Consider the following 17,598-nt stretch of genomic DNA (forward strand, 5'->3'; position numbering starts at 1 on the left):
TGTAGTCAATTTAGTGTATATATAATATATAAAATAAATATATATAAAATAGTATATATTAAATATAAGATATGTACATATGTATGACTCTCTTATCTGTTCTTTCTTTTCCTCTTTTTTGGAAAATTTCCTCATATGACTAATGATCTTTAAGTCTTAGAGGTAGCTCAGAGTTCATGCTTTTCATGTAAGAAGCTTAAGCTGAATCTTCAGCACAAATGGGTCCTCCAGCATGGAGCTGAGTAGTACCCCCAGTGCTTCTAGGGATGGTCCTAAAACTGGATGACTATAAACCAAATTAGTTATTCCAGTGATTTTTCACTGCTCTTCATATATATCAATAAAGAACAAGGCTGATTTTCTTTACATTATGTACTAGTGAAGTCCTATAGGTTATCCCTGCAAGAGCAGAACACCTTCTTCTGCGATACCAGCTTCATTCTGGCAATATCATTCCTTGCAGGCCTGTTTCTCTGATTCTTAGCAGATATTCCCAAGACTTCCAGATCTATGGAGAAACATTGTTAACCCCCCACAACCCCACCCCACGTCAAGGAACAAAGTGGAAAAGGAAGAAAGGGATCAGAAACAGTTCCACAAGCACTAGTTATCTGTTTCTCCATGTTTTTATTCTTCTCATATTTTTATCTAACAATTCCATATGAGATTCCATTTTGAAATATGACCCACATCTCTCTTCACTGTGTGATGATCTGTGACTTTTCAGTTGTGATTGGATATTTTCACAGACTCTAGTTGTATCACTGACATTCTGTCAAGCCCAAAGGGTCACTTAAGTTATTTGGCATGATGAAAAGTGAATGGACTTTGGAATCATACTCGCCAGCGTCATTTTCTCATCTGCTTTTTTTTCTTATCTTTCCGAATAAGTTGCTTGCTATCTTTCCAATCTAATTTTCTTGTCACAAAAGAGGGGTGAGGTTTTCTTAGTAATTAAAATATAAATAAAATATTGGAAGAGCTAAGATCTTGTGGATTCCTTTTCTTTACTGCTTTTTTCCCCCTCTTTCTTTTTTGCTTCTTCTTTTCCTTACTCTTCTTCTTTCAACTCGTTAGTTATTCAAGCTCCTGGTGTACCCTCATCTCCCCTTCTAAGACATAGAAAGATAGCATCATCTTTCCTTACAAAATCATCACCAGGTCCCAAGCATACTCTCTTTTGTAAATAACACATTGCTCCAGTAGGAGTAATAATAATAGAGAAAATATGCCATTGTTTCAATAAGAAAAGTCATATATATTTGTTTTCCCATTATAAGATGTTTCCATGATAAATTTACAATGTATCACCTTTAAAAATATATCCTTCAATTCTGTATGTATTATGAGGAATGGATGAATGAGTTCAGGACTTTCCTATATTCATGACATTGATTATGTGTCTGAGCTGGTGAAAAGCAAAGCATATGTATCTTTGTTTATATTTGTAACATGTAACCAACTGCAGCTGGAGTTGTGAAAATGGAAAAGAACCATCAGCTCTGAGGCAATGTCATTCCCTCATATCCATGAATCTGGGGTTGATTTAACATGGCTTCGGGAAGATCGTTTCTCTGCAGGCTTTCTCTACTGGAGGCGACTGTGCACGACGCACTTTACCTTTGAAAGATCTCTCTGAAGATGGCAGATTTACTTGCTGCCTTTTAAGTGGCTATGACTTACACTGAGACCTGCCTTGACTGACTCAGTCATGACGAGTAATTGAAGAATGTGCTGGTTTGCAGGATTTCCACTGCCCTTCCCCTACATATATTCTCTATAGCCCTCCGAGTGGTTCTCTCTGCCAAAAGAGAGAGTGACCAAGAAACACGCCTGGAACATGCTATGATTCTATTGCAGGTCAGCCCTTTGTGAATCCCGATGGGACCCCTGCGATATATAACCCTCCCACCAGTCAGCAGACACTGCGAGGTGCAATGGTGGGGCAGTCTCAGCAGCAGCCTCAGCAGCAACCTTCTCAGCCGCAGCAGCCAGTCCAGCCGCCCCAGCCACAGCTGGCTGGTCCACTGGTCCCTCAGGTAAGGAGCTGATTGAAGGCAGGGCCAGTGTTCTGAAGCTTAGAGAGAGATGGATAACCTCTATGCAGTGATTTGCATGAAGGCAAATGAATGAAGAGATTTTTTCCCTTTAGGCTTTGATGCTCAAAGAGCCTTTCTTGGAGACTGAATTCATAATCTCATCCAGGGTTTTGCATCGCTTGCAACTCAAATCAGGGGCTCTTGTCTGCCAAGAAGTGTATAAAAGTCTTGATCAATAGGAAGAGCAATTTATTCCAAGCTGAATGTTTATGGTTGTTGAAATGCCTTGTAGAAATGTTGAGTTGCCCTCCTTTCCTAAGAAATGTCCACAGAAATCATGTAGGTTGCCAAATTGAATTATATTTAAATTTTATCTCAGTCCTTGAGTGATATTTTAAAACCCAGTGCATGTAACCATCTACACAAACCATAACTCTGGGCAAACAAGTGTCAGTTAAGGTGGGCTGGGTTTGGTCTATGGTTTTGACATGTATTAGTGGATGGTTCATTCATTTCAGAAGTACACTGAACTAAAGGGACCTTTCAAGGCGAGTGATGTTCCTTAGATGAGATAGGCTTCCTCAGAATTCCCACTTTCCAATGCTTCTCTGTTACCTGATCAGCTTTTTCTCTTCTCCAGTCTGTCCAGGGGCTGCAGGCTTCCTCCCCATCAGTGCAATATCCAGCCGTCTCTTTTCCTCCCCAGCACCTCCTGCCTCTGTCTCCAACGCAGCAGTTCCCCATGGTACTGTACCTAATGTTTAGGACATTTTTTTCCCTAGGACTGTGTTTGCCCTGGTCCATCTCTCTACTTAGCTGGGTCAATTGGCTCTGGGTAGGAGCTTTGACTGACTGTGAGGGTTTGTGTGTGAGTATCTAATTCCATAACATTGCAACACATCTCCAAAAGAATGGCTGAGTTCCATTATCTGCCTTGCCTTTAATATAATCTGTTTGGTACCCATTAAGAAATTATACGCAATATAGGAATGGACGACCCTCTAGGTTAGAAGTAAGGAACAGAAAGGCAAATGAACTTGGTGAAAGAGTTTGGGGGAGTATAATAATATTAGTGTCAAAGTTGGTATCCATCATCAACTTATGCTTCTTCTATAGGTGCTCCCCTGGCATTCAACCTCTTAATTACTGGAAACTGGATTCTTTTGAACAACAAAATATTAAATAATCATTTTCCTTAATTCTCAATAAAAAAAAGTCCTCTCAAATATGAGTAACCCCCCCGCCACCACCATCTTTGCAGCTGCCATGATGAGGATGATGATGAATACCAATCCTTCTGCCTTTCTCTGGGAGACAGATCCTGTGGTTCCTGCTGGGATGTGGATTCTTCAGGATAGAATCCCAAACCCTGCCTGGCTCAGAGGCATCTGAAGCTCGAGTTGGTGGGGGAATAAGAAAGAAATCATTTGTGTCCTTTGAAAGAGCAAAATGTGGGTCAGATAATTTGCTCTCTCTGGGCCCTAGAATGAATCTAGTTGCTCTTCTCATGTTCTTTTGGTCAGGAAGGAGAATTTATTTATTTTAGTAGTTTCAAATGGAACTTCTCCCCTCTCCCAGGATGGCAAGCATATATCCTGGGGGGTCTGCCTCTGTCTTACTAAGCTGCTCTAACTGATTTCCTCATTTTGTTTTCTGTGACTTGCAGAGAGATGATGTGGCTACGCAGTTCAGCCAGATGAGCCTGAGCCGGCAATCTTCAGGAGAGACTCCTGAGCCCCCGTCAGGTCCCATCTACCCATCCTCCCTCATGCCACAACCAACCCAGCAGCCAAGTTATGTCATCGCTTCTGCAGGCCAGCAGCTTCCTGCAGGGGGCTTCTCAGGCTCTGGGCCACCCATCTCCCAACAAGTGCTCCAGCCCCCTCCCTCACCACAAGGATTTGTCCAGCAGCCACCACCTGCACAGGTCAGCATGCCTTTTCTCACCTCTGTGACCCATAATTCAGTTGTATAGCAGTTTGACCTCTAGCTTTCCACGGAGAATATCACCAAGTCAATGTATCTTGCCCTCCTTACAAAAGGTGGGTGCATCCATTGCTCAGTCTCAGTAACTTGAATGAGGCTGACACAGTTGCCTGAGTACAAAAGGGAAATATCCCACTTTCCAGACTGCAGGTATGGAGACCTCAGAAGAGCATTTCTTGCTGGGTGATGTTTTGCTCACTGATTGGCCGAAGACAGAAACATCTTGGTGATGAGGAAAGCCTGCTTTTGTGGGCACTCTTGGCACTGCTATGGAAATGTGTTCTTTCCTTTCTATTAATCCATAAGCCTTTTTTGGAACTAATCGGATGCTTCAGGCAGAAGATTCTCTATGAATATAAAGGAGGGAGTAAAGCCCACATCTACTGTCCTTTTCTTTCCCTTTGGGGGGAATAGAGCTCACGGGTGCTCTCAAAGGTAGCCATTAATCATATTTAATTGACTTGAGCATGTAAGACACCACAGATCACTGATTTTTACTGTCTTCTGAAAGACTGATTATGTGTTACTGTTCACCACCAAACATCTCTGGTGCTCTCCTGGGCATCTCCTGCAGAATATTGCAAGTGATTACTGTCAAGATGTAAAATGCACAGAAGTGCTTTCTGGTCCATTTTCAAGGCACACATATCCCAAGCAACTTCTATCCTAATTATGAAATATTATTTTAGAGGAGCTGTTTAAAGTACAGTGTCACCTTTGTATCATTTGTTTCACTGCCTTAACATCTTGAATAAATTATTTTCTTTCCAAATCATGCAAAACCCTCTAGCATGAAATGATTTTCACTCAGTGGTTCATTTTATTGTGAGTGATTAATTAACAGTTTATCTTCAGTTGCCATCACTGTAATGGCTCCTTGCTACTAAGACTTAAGGAACTGTGAAAAAGAGTTCTAAGTTACAGAGGAAAGGGCTTTTATTAGTATATTAATTACCTAACTAATAATTTTAATTTTTCAAGTTTACTTTTTGGGAATAATATAATTTATTTCTTGTAGCCTGCAGAGGTTCTAAGTGTTGTTTACCAAGCTCTCTGGTGAAGATAACAGTTGAAGGATTATTTAATTGAGGACTTTTTGTTTTTTTCCAAAGTCCTGTATTGATGATTACTTATCAATCTGAGCACTGCAGGAAGAAAGACAACTCGGAAACTTTAATGCATTAATTAAGAGAAAATATTGCCATATTGGGCTGGAGCGATAGCGCATTAGGTAGGGAGTTCGCCTTGCACTCGGCCAACCTGAGTTCAATTCCTCCTCCCCTCTCGGAGAGCCTGGCAAGCTACCGAGAGTATCTCACCCACACGACAGAGCCTGGCAAGCTACCCATGGCATATTCAATATGCCAAAAACAGTAACAACAAATCTCACAATGAAGACATTACTGGTACCCGCTCAAGCAAAACAATGAGCAACGGGGATGACAGTGACAGCAATTGCCATATTTGAAACTAGAAAGAGGGGTTATATCTTCATGGTTGATGATGCCTCTTAACAGCTTAGTACTTTTCTTTTTTTTTTTTTTCACTCTTGGGTCACACCCTGTGATGCTCAGGGATTACTCCTGGCTCTGCACTCAGAAATTACTCCTGATGCTGCTCAGGGAACCTTATGGGATGCTGGGGATTGAACTTGGGTCGGCCTCATATAAGGCAAATGCTCTATGTACCGTACTGTTGCTCCATCCCCATCTGAGTACTTTTCAAAAGAACTACAGACATAGGTATAGAATATATTGCCATAGTGACTTTCAATTTAGTAAACATTTTAAAAATTGATTACCTGACTATAAGACAATGAAACAACTTTTTAGAAGTAATCTGTGTGTAGTAGGTGTAGTAGTTGTTACATGTACATAAGAAAGACCATATTTCACAATCTTGAAGATCAGTTTTGTTTTAACTCAGCATGTGTGCATTCTGAATACTCAGAGAAGATGGAGCAAGAAACACCAATGAGCAATCAGAGGGCTTTGAAGAAGGGATGTGGGAGAAGTAGTTTATCCAGTTTATTAATTCTCCTTTCTCTACTCTCCAATTTGCTCATATTTTGATTCTCTATATTCTAACATTTGTTTAAAATATATCTTTCTTCCTTTGGGGCTGTCTTATGCCTTTCTCCTGTCTCTCTCTCCCCTTTCAAAAATCCATACTAATATTGAAATCCCTCCTAGCCCAGCTCAACTCCTTTATTCTTTGAAGGAAGATGAAGATCATCCAAGTATCCATTTTCACCTGGTTTTGTGTGTTCAGGAACTGTAATTCTTAGGAAAATGGGCTGATATTCCTCTAACACAGCTGGTCAGAGAATCAAAGAAAATAAACTCAGTAATAAGAATAAAACAAGTAAACAAAAGAACTTGAGTACTAATAATGAGGCTCTTCTTTCTCTCATGCCTAAAAATATTTTCATGTTTTGTACTGAGTGCAAGAGAAGAGATAAAACATGTTTGCGAGCTTGTATTCAACAAAGATGCTGTCTTTCCTAAAGAAACAAGATATTATTTCTTCTAAATAGTATATGAATACAATGCTAACAAATAAAATTAGATACTAGTTTCTCTAGTTCTAAATCTTAGCAAGTGTCTGATATATAGTTATCTTCAGAGCACCACAATTTACCTGCATATTGCTATGCTGGTAATAAATTATTACTAAAATTATTAACTATTATTAATTAATAGTAATATTAACTAATTAGTTAGTAATACATTATTATCAGCATTAATAAATATTATTATTGTTAACTATGCTGGCAAAACATTATTTTTCCAGAATCACCTAGATTTTATTGATATATGTTGCCTTAAAAATAAAAGAATAACTAGTGCCCAAATTCTTTGCCACGTTTGTTTCAGACTCTTACTCATGAATTTTTGTACTGTTAAATCATCTGGATTATAGTTTCTAATGATTCCACAGACTAACAATCACACAAATGCACACAAATCATTACCTTCTGTGTCAGTTATCACATGCAACTTTGTTTCAACAGCAAGATTTGAAAAGAAAAGAGTTTCCTATTTGATGTGAGCAAATCAGAAAATGATACAGCCATGAAAATCACAGTTCTCAAACAGGAGACTTATAATTTTATCTTAAGTATGGAATTATTACCTACTGCTGGCAAAACTCTAAACTTCAAGGAAGATGTTAGAAAAAAAGTCAAAATGTGGAAATTGAAAATAAATTTTTATTAGTCAGAGCATAGCCTTAATATAGAGGATCTGAGGCAGGCATTGTTCCAAATCATGCGACAACTGACTTGAATTTTATTGGAAGCAATTAAAATTTCTCCAGCCATTCCCAGCCATTAGAAAGGGACAGAGGCGACACAAACAATATAGTAAAACAAGTTTCCCTTTAGAGATTCAATATAAATATTTTATATTCACTATTTGTCAATTACTCTGCAGTTTTTTGTAGACTTAACCCAATTTTATCATTTCTCTCTGCTTTTGTTTAGGCTGCAGGTCGAAATCTGTGTTTGCATCAGAACAACAACTTATGTTAGAGATATTTGAAGTGACCAGAAATGTTTATAGCTGGTTATAGTTGACTTTCATTCTTTCAACATGTACTTTGAAGAAAGGAAAGTAAAAAGACTACTAAAATCTGTAGTCATGTGAACTAAAGTTCTCTCTATCTAAAATAAACCAAATTTCACGTTTTAAGAGTTTTAAGAACGGGAATCAAGAAATCGCTTAAAAGGCGTCAGCAGAGTGAGCAGAAAGGGCAGGGATGGCTCAGCTCTGCTGCAGGAGAAACTGATTCTGGTAGCTGGAAGGGGGCTACATGACATATGCAGCACCCGGGGAAGCCTCTGCTCCCCATGTGGCCAGTTCTACCTGGACTTCTTCCCTTAGTGGTGGGGTTTCCCTCCTACAAGAGTAGAATCTGCAAGTCTTATTAAGGATCAGGCTTGCACATCTCAGAAGACATCGTTTCAGCTTTTGCAGGCATTCATTAATGCAAGTCCCAAGACCGGCTCAGATGCAAGGATTTGGGGATCTGGTTTAACCTCTCATAGCGTGCACACACCCATAAATAGGAAAGTTTTGCTAACTATCTTTGCAGATCTACTACAACTGTACCACCCCTCCAGATGACGTTTTGTGTTTTAGAAAATGTTGGTGATTGTAGAGAGTTCTCAGTTTTCTCCTGTTTCTCCCTCTGGTCCTCAGATACCCATGTACTATTATCCAGCCGGTCAGTACCCTACCTCAACCACGCAGCCGTACCGGTCCATCGCCTCCGTCCAGTTCAGTTCGCAGAGGGCTCAGCAGATGCCACAGGCAGCACAACAAGCAGGTACTTGGAATCTGTTTCTCTTTTTCTCTGCTAACCCAATTATTTTTGCATGTAAATCTCTCAGCTGTCTTCTTTGGATAAGTATCCAAGCTTAGCAATTTAAATCGGATCATTTCCCAGAGACGATAATGGAGCTTTTGATTAACACTGTGTGGAAAAGTAAAAGGTACAAGAAGGGGACAAACATGCCACTCCAGTCGCCCAGGCATGCATGATAAACAGTTTCCATCAATGAGTTTGGGACCCTCTTGGTTTAATTTGAAAACAGAGCGTCAATCGCATCCTTCCCTCCCTAGATCTTACTTCTCCCCCGCCCCTCTTTTCAATTTAAAGAGACTTCTTCCCCTGTTCCTGAGGTTAAGGAACCATAGCAGGTTGTTTCTAGACCATCCCAAAGAGCACTGTCAGTAGAAGAAGGTCATGACACCGCAGCCTGTATCCTGGTGGAACTGACTCCATGGCCACTTGCCCGCCCAGAGCTCGGCAGCCACTGTGCAGTGGGAAGGGGGGCCGATGCACTGTACGAGAGTGAGTAGCAGGTCTCACAGTGAACCGGTCTCTTTCCCTACTGTGTCACACTCCTAATGAATGGGATGCCCGAGAGCAGCAGGAAGCCAGCAGGGCTGAGTGACCTGTACTAGGGAGAGGTTGGTGTCCTGCCTGCTAACCACCTTGCAGTGAAAACTGCTCATTGTCATGCTGAAGACCGCCTGGCTGGGGGACTCTGCCTTCCTTCCGTAAGTAGGTCGTGTTAAAGAGCGCATGCTCCCCACCGCTGTCCAGAAATGCCTGCTCCCTCATCTGCTTTCTGCACTGACTACATGTATTTGCACATAGAATGTGTACAGATATAGGTGTGCGATTTACACGGGAGATGGAGTACTTTGGTAAGCCGTGGCATAAAAAGCGCAATCCTTGCTGAGGATTAATATCGGTAACAGACACCCTCGGAATACTAATGTGGGCACGGCTAGCATGATGTCAGATTGGAGATATAATTAAATTGCTCTGTATTGCAGATAGCTGTTTGTTCCCGAGTTTATCTCAGGATCTATTTCAAAGTCTGTGGGAGAATTAGAGAAATGTATAGCTAACCAGAACTTGTCTTGTTTTGATTCTATCTTCAGTTGAATCTGGTTTGCATTCTGAATGGACTATATGTTTTTGTAGTAATAACAAAATAGTTTCAAATTATTATCTAAAGAAAATAATTATGCAATACCTTATCATACGGTTGTAAAATGCTATTATCCATTTGGTGGTAATTGTGCTGTCAGTTCAAGTACATACTCTATTAAAGTGCTGCTTGAATTTTGAACTCTTATTTTCTCCTGCTAATGTTTATTGAAGAGTTAATTTATCACCTCTTATGAGTCTAAGGGCTAAAGTGAAATTTTCCTTTTGGTTGCCAGTGTTGAAATATAGATAGTTTTTTTTAATATTCTGCCATTGCCTAACTATTCTACGAGGTCAAATGATCATATGAAAGTATAGTTTATATCTGTGAATGTGGTTGTAGAAGTTCTTGAAAGCTGAAACTGTTGTTGTTGGGTCTGTGTGAGGGACTGAGAAAGTTTAATAACTATGTTAACAGGACAACAGAATTAGAAACAAGAATTTAAAATAAGCCTTGGGATGCCTACTGTCTCTTCTCCATTTGCCTAACTCATGAGTTCCAATATAAGGTGGACAAAGTACAACAATGTTTATTCGTTTTAAAGGTACTGTGGGAGAATTTTGAATTGCATTAGGCCCCTCTGCGTCTCCCAGAGATTGAAATGACAGGCTTCAGCTACCATTCCACGGCAGCCTGGTGGGTCTAACTTGTCCCATGCTCCCAAGTTGCTAAAGAAATGCCACGATTCTAAAGCAGTAGCATGTTCAAAAAGGGAAGCAAGAGATTCGGGTGTCAAGATGAGTAGGAGCAAAAGTGGTTTGTGGGGAGGTGAAGAAATGAGAAAAAGAAAACAATGAATGGGCAGGTTCTTCTTTCAGAAAATAGCAACCACATGCAAGGGCACACTAAGACCTTATAACTTTGGGGACCAGCAGATCTAATATCAGGTTTTAAATTCCAGTGTGGTTTCATAGTAGTGCTGAATGTTGAGTGAATGTTTTAAAAGGTCAGTAGTGTCCCTGAACCTCACAAAGAATTGAACTCAGCTAATAAAATCCAGGAAAATCAGACCAGGACATGACTCTGGAGTTCGGGAGCCTTGCAGATGGCAGGACTTTTGATGAGACTAAAGGAGACTTCCCCAAAGAACAGTTATTTGGGGATGACTTTATGTTGATGGACTGTTTCATAGAGGCAAGCTGCTCTTGGTATAACTGGAAATGCACTACTTTCAAGAAAAATTAGAAAATATGCCTTTCTGTCTTTAAATTGGCCTCTAGACCAGTGTTGCAGGGCACCATCACATAACAATTCCCTGTTTGTCTCATTCCTCCACATCTCCCGTCCATCTCCTGTAGTCTTTAGTCTGGAATCTGACCTCTCCCATCTTCATTTGGTACTAAAACCAGATTGTATTATAGTAAACTCAGCCATCATAGGATAAAGCATTAGAGATTGGCAAAATTATGTCAGTTATAGCTAAATGGTATTTTAATTTCATTTGCTTCTTGGCATCATTCTTTATTTAATTGAAGTGAAAAATTATCTCTTCTTTCTCCTACATTCTTGCCAACATGAACATCTGTATAACTTTGACTTCTTTTGTAGGTCTTTAGACTATGCACAGTTCAACTTTTAGGAAGGGAATTAGAGATTCTATAATTTATAACATAGGGCAATTGAATCACAATGGGATTATTTACTCTTTATCCCAGTGTTTCTCAACCCCCTCTCAACTGTGGACCTCCTCCAACTTTGTTTTCTTCCTACACTACACCCTGCCCACCCCCCTCACCCAATTCTACGTCTGGCTCTTTAGTTTCATACAACATCCACCTGTATGTGATTTTCATCTGTGGCCTCCGAAGAATATCATATTGGCATGCAATATCAATTGGGGGATATGGTCCCCGATTGAGGAATATTGCTTTATCCTATACCCCAAAGGTTTTTCACAAGTAGATGAAGCAGCCCGTGTTGGAAGTGATAAATTTTGGAAGAATTAAGATATTGTACAGAAAATAAATGGTATATTTATATATTGGCATTTGGATTTAAAAGCTACATATGTAAAAACTTTTATCAGAAATACCATTAATGGAAAAATATTTAGTGCAATTTGATATTATCAGTCATCCCAAAAAAGGGAAAGGGAACAATTTTCTTTATAGGACTATTATTGATAACCCCAAATTGCATAGAAAGACAGTTATTAGTGCATGACTAACGTGTGTCTAGCAAATCATTCTGAGCTTGAAGACTTACAATTGAGAGTATCTGATTAGTGAATTTATTTTTCTCAGTGGCCATACATTTAGAAACAGATTTTCACAATGTTGAGAACATACCTTTCACTCCTTACTGCTATTAGTTAATACTCATGTTAGGCCTTACTTTGCTTAAAACATTCTAAAGATCAGATATTTGTTACTAGTCATTATGTCCACCGTGTTTAAAAGCATCCTCAATATCACAAGATTGTTAGTCATTATATCCACAATCACTTCAGGATGTTTTAAGGAGTAGTTTCTATGCTCAGTAGTTATACACATAATATTGTTTAATCACCACAGGGAATTTACAATGGAAATATTAGCAATTAGCCCCTTTCTTTTATAGGAGAAATATATGCTCAGAGAAGTGAACTAAGTGACTCTGGGTTCCAAGCTTGATCTAGTGCAGAAGAACACACAGACTTGAATGGTTTTAAGCTGGGAAAATATAACCACTTTATTGTTAACATAAAAACAGTAGCTAGATAATTGTACAGAAGCTAGCATATTGGAACCCAACCTCTGCCCACATTAGAGTGGCAGGTAACATCTGATCAATTATAAATTATAAATTATCCATGTCCACAGGTTGGCTCAATAGCAGAACTCTAGGAAACTCCAAATTTTTGCCTCCAACTCCACCATGGGTGTTTCATATTAATTTGCAAAGCTGGGAGTAACTGTATATAGGTATAAAGGTACTGAGAGCTTTATATAGGAATTACTGGAAAGGGGGGAACATTCTCTCAGATCCTGTCTCTTACTTTAAATTTCCCTTCTATTTTTTTAATTCTTATTAGTTAATCACTGTGGGGTACAGTTACAAACTTATGAACTTTCATGTTTGTATTTAGTTTACATCCCTCCACCAGAGCCCATTCTCCTCCACCAATGATCCCAGTATCCCTCCCACCACCCCTATCCCAACACCCACCACCCCATCCTGCCTCTGCGGCGGGGCATTCCCTTTTGTTCTCTCTCCTGTTGGATGTTGTAGTTTGCAATAGAGATATTGAGTGGCCACTATGTTCGGTCTATAGTCTACTTTTAGTACAAAGCTTTCAACCAAAGTGGGTCCTCCCAACATCCTCTAATAGGTGTTCCCTTCTCTGTCTCTGCTGTTTTCTCCCCCAGCATGTGAGGCCAGTTTCCAAGCTGTGGGGCAGACCTCCTGGTTCTTGTCTCTACTACTCTTGGGTGTTAGTGTCCCATTCTGCTGTTTTATAATCCACATATGAGTGCAATCTTTTTATGTCTGTCTCTTTCATTCTGACTCATTTCACTCAACATGGTACTTTCCATGTTGATCCACTTATATGCAAATTTCATGACATCTTTTTTTAACAGCTGCATAGTATTCCATTGTGTAGATGTACCAAAGTTTCTTTAACCAGTCATCTGTTTTTGGGCACTCCAGTTTTTTCCATATTTTGGCTATTGTAAACAGTGCTGCAATGAATATAGAAATGCAGATGTCATTTCTATTATACATTTTTGCCTCTCCAGAATATATCCCCTTCTATTTTGATCTAAAAAGATTGAGACAATTTTTTTTTTGATGCTTCAAAATCTTGGGTATGTCCTAAAGTCAACAAAATGGACCCTATAAACCCCTATACACTTTCATAAATGGATATTTGAGGATGTACAAATCCGGCTTTGTCAATTATAATAATACTTCTCTCATAAATGAATTAGAAAGTATTCTCTTTGTCTATTTTCCTTGAAAGTTTTATGTAAAATTGGTGCTAAATCAATGGTTCCTTCAATGAAACCATTTAAGCCAGAAGATTGCTTAGAAGATTTTTTTGGTTTTGTGTTTACATTTTATTTGAAGACAATTCTGGAGTTTATAAATTGTGCCTTTAATTTATAATTATGGGATTATTTCAATTATCTATTTTGTTGTACGGAGTTGGATGGTCTGTGACCATTGAGAAAATGAATAATTCTAAGTTATAAATTTATGTTAGCAAAATTGTTATTAGTATACTTTCATTACCCTCTAAGTGACTGGTTATGCTCTGATACTCTTTTATTTTCCTGACATTTATGACCTATTAATTCTTTCTAATTTTTGCCAATATTGATAAGTTATTAATTTTATCAACTTTTTCATAGAACCAGGTCATTGATTTTTCTTAATTGTTTATTATTTTGATTTCATTTTATCTTCCCTTTACTATTTTTTTCCTTTTGCTCATTTTAGGTTGTTTGCTCTTCTCTTTGTAGTGTGTTGAGGTCAATGTTAGAATACTTATTTGAGACCTTTTTTTCTTTTTCAATAGTATTCAGTGTCATCTGTTTTCTTCTAACCATGTGTCAGCTATTTCTTATGCTTTTTATAGGCTAATTCTTTGTTTTTTGATCATACATAATTTTTAAATTTTCTTTGAGACCTCTCTGGCTGATGAATTATTTATTTGTTTGTTTGTTTTTGTTGGTGATATTATTGTCATGGCAGTGTTTGAACCAGAGGTCAAACCCAAGGCTTCATACATACATGGCTTGTCTTCTGTCACCTGAAACAGAGCTTTAGTTCTTAGAGGTATATTGTCTAATGCCAAAGTATTTTAATATTTTCTTGTGTCTTTTTTCTTGAGTCTAGACAGATTAATTCCATTATAGCCAGAAAATGCTATGTATAATTTCAAGTAATAAAAATTTTTAAAATTGATTTTATTGTGCAGAATATATATGATTTTCTTGGTAAATGGATCATTAGCACTTAAAAACAAAACAAAACAAAATCTCTGGATATTCTGTTGATGCTGAATGGATAGTCCTAGGCTTCTTAAATCCTATTTTTCTGTTGTTGCTATTGTTGTTGTTCTAGTCTTCTGTATTTGTGCTGATCTTCTGTTTACTGATGCTTTTCATTTCTGAGATCTTAATGACTGCAGCTCTAAGACTTTCTGCAGTCCAGAAGTTAATCTTGATGCAAAGATTGCCTCCAGAATCCCCAAAGTCCGAGTACAAAAATGAGGCTGAAGTTATTTAATGCATGCTATACTGTTCTTTTTTCAAATAAATAAAAAAAAACAATGTTGTATTCCCTGAAATAAGATAAAACCCTAGACACTGCACATTGAGGAAGCTATTCCTATAAGCTGATACCTAAACTCTCGATTTCCAAGTTTGGGGCACTGCTAGTCAATGCCAGTAATATTACTTTTGGTTTAGGTAGAAAAATGATGTATATAAACGCTTACAATTATCTATATTATGTTCAACTGCCCAATCCTTATGCTTCTTTAGTAGACCAGGAGACTGTATACCCAGATGTTAAGAAAATAGAAAAGAAAAATGAAATGGCACAGAGCTGAGCAGGAAGTGGGGTGAGGAGAAAGGAACAAAAATAAAAGCTTCTGAGATCATTATATTGGCCAGTCATTCAGTGTGTATTTTGAAAACTGTGAGGATGCATCAAACTTGCTTTTATTCTTTACTTTTTTCTTTCATAAAGCTACTTAGTAGTGTTCCCTCTTACTCCCAGTTTGGTGCTCAGAGGCCACTCCTCACAGTGCCCAGGACACATGTGAGGCCAGGGATCTAGTCCAGGTCTCTTGCATGTGAAACCTGTGCTCAAAGGGCCAGACAGAGCAAAGGTTTCGCCTGCAAGAGACCTGGGCTTGATGCTCAGACTTACACCTCTACCTTTAAAAGTTTCCTTCCTCTTCCACCATTCCAAACTTCCCATCACCTACTGACTGAGTCATTTTCAGTAAAAACAAATTTAAAGAGCACTTTTCACGATTTTTTAAATCACCATTCAGAAGGAAACTATCAACAGTAAATATTAGTAATGTTTCCTGTAGCAAAACCCTCCACAGTTTGGTGGAGCTTTCATAAGTAGAAGCAGATTTAATCTACTTAAGTCCTCTCATATTTCTTTGTTATATAAATGCTTCAACCAGTCATGCAGTCACAGACTTGATGTCTCTAGCAGGGGACAATTGTGTAGATCTACATGAGAGTTTTGAGCTTCTTTCTCTCTCTTTTTTGCTTTTATTTAAGATAAGCTTCATTTGCACATTCTATTTCTCCTAAAAGTCATCATAGGAGATGCTCAGTAGAAATAGCACTGGAGTTTAAGCACTCAGTTTGGTTTAATGATGAAATTCAAGGGAGTGTCAGCATTCTTCCCAGATTTAACTCTATCTTGCCAGAACTTAGCTTCTCCTACATCCATATTTACAGACTTAGGTATAAACAATGACTTCAGAAATTTCAGTTTAGTGAAATCTGACTTGTATATTCTTCTTGAATACTTCAACTTAGTGTCTTCTAACACTGTCTGCGGTAAAGAACACACACACAAAGTGAAAGTGACATTCAAATAAACTAGAAGATATGTTATCTCCCTACCAGTCCTAATCCTAAAGCTTTCTTACCTTCTCATCTGTATTTCTTACCTCTCACAGTATCAACTGCAGCTATACTAGTAAACAATAAAAACCAACTGTACAATAGGCTTCCTATTGTCCAGTTAATGGGAGAAAAAAGGGAGCTTCATATAGGAAAGGCTCCAGTGAATTAAAAAATGAATGTAAATAAAGGCATACAGGAGAGTGAGGGAAGAAGCAACCAGGTGAGAAATGTAGGCCCTATCTGTTTTATTTTGCAAACTAATGGTAAGATAACAGAAATCTAGGAATCTGATGAATCTGTAGTGAACACTTTTGACCATCAAGATAGCAATTGCTGGCCAGAGCAGTAGTACAGTGAGTAGGGCACTTGCTTTGCATGCAGCCAATCCAAGTTCACTTATTGCCACCTCATATGGTCACCTGAGCCCAGACAAGGAGTGACCCCTGTGTGCAGAGCTAGGAGTAACCCATGAGCATCATTTGTTATGGTCAAAAACAAGACAAAAGCAAAACAAAAACCAAACAAGATTGATATCACATTGATTCGGACCTTCATTCTGAATATTGAGAAAGCCATGTGTGTGTATGGTGAGGCAGAGAGGGCATCCTCAGTTAGTAAGTGGAGGGTTTTAGGGAAACCTTGTGTGATATACAAAACTGACAAAGAAGTTATTATATTTGCCTGTTTCCCTGGGAAAAGGATTCAAATGACTTCTTTTTCTTTAGGTAGATAGATAGAGCAATTAAATTTCATTAAATACAGCAAACAAACCGAGTTTAGGCCTCAGAAGATACTTCAGAAGACATTGTAAATAAATGTCAGCATCATGTTCACGCATATTTATGAGCATATGGAAAAGGGTTACTAAAGCCAGTGCTCCTCGAACTTTGATTATGTATATAAACATATTTGGGATTATATTCAAAGACACATTTGGATGCACCGGACTGAGGTGAGTCCTGGAACCTGCTGTAGGTTTTCTGCTTGTTCTTTCATGATGCTGATGTTGCTGGTCTACTGCCTAGACTAAATGTCACAGTACATGTGCCACAAGTACATGCCCATATACATGCGTTATTGCAAGATGATGAAACCTACCCAAATCCACCTTTTCCTTCAATATTATTTGCATTTTAGACACAGATCTAATATTTCATAGCCAGCACATGTGATATATGAGTTATCTAGTAAGTTGTTTAGAATTAACAAGTGCTAAACACTTATTAGGCAGTATTTACAGATCCAAATTTTAAGAGATCATAATTATGTATGATTCTACCACATAGCAGACAATTGTAGGTGTTGAAAGAAGAGGGTCCAGAGAAACAGTACAGTGAGTAAGATGCTTGACTTGTTCATGGTCAAACGGGTTCAAGCTTCAGCAGAATGTTTGGCCCCCCAAGACCCACCAGGTGTGATCACTGAGCACTGGGTGTGGCCCAAAAGCAAAACAGAAACAAAACAGAAATAAAAATATATATAG

General features: G+C 38.5%; 1 protein-coding gene across 13 annotated transcripts in view; it reads left to right on the plus strand.

Moving 5' to 3' along the window:
• ARPP21 (cAMP regulated phosphoprotein 21) overlaps positions 1-17,598 on the plus strand; it is a 162,085-nt gene that overhangs the window by 100,337 nt on the left and 44,150 nt on the right. For all 13 annotated transcript variants that reach the window (XM_055135718.1, XM_055135717.1, XM_055135721.1 and 10 more), the window contains 4 exons: positions 1,861-2,039; positions 2,680-2,784; positions 3,706-3,966; positions 8,228-8,354. In XM_055135718.1, coding sequence (XP_054991693.1) covers positions 1,861-2,039; positions 2,680-2,784; positions 3,706-3,966; positions 8,228-8,354 — 672 coding nt within the window. The remainder of the gene's footprint in view (positions 1-1,860; positions 2,040-2,679; positions 2,785-3,705; positions 3,967-8,227; positions 8,355-17,598) is intronic.

Source organism: Sorex araneus, chromosome 4, assembly GCF_027595985.1.
Source record: "Sorex araneus isolate mSorAra2 chromosome 4, mSorAra2.pri, whole genome shotgun sequence".
Taxonomy (NCBI): domain Eukaryota; kingdom Metazoa; phylum Chordata; class Mammalia; order Eulipotyphla; family Soricidae; genus Sorex; species Sorex araneus.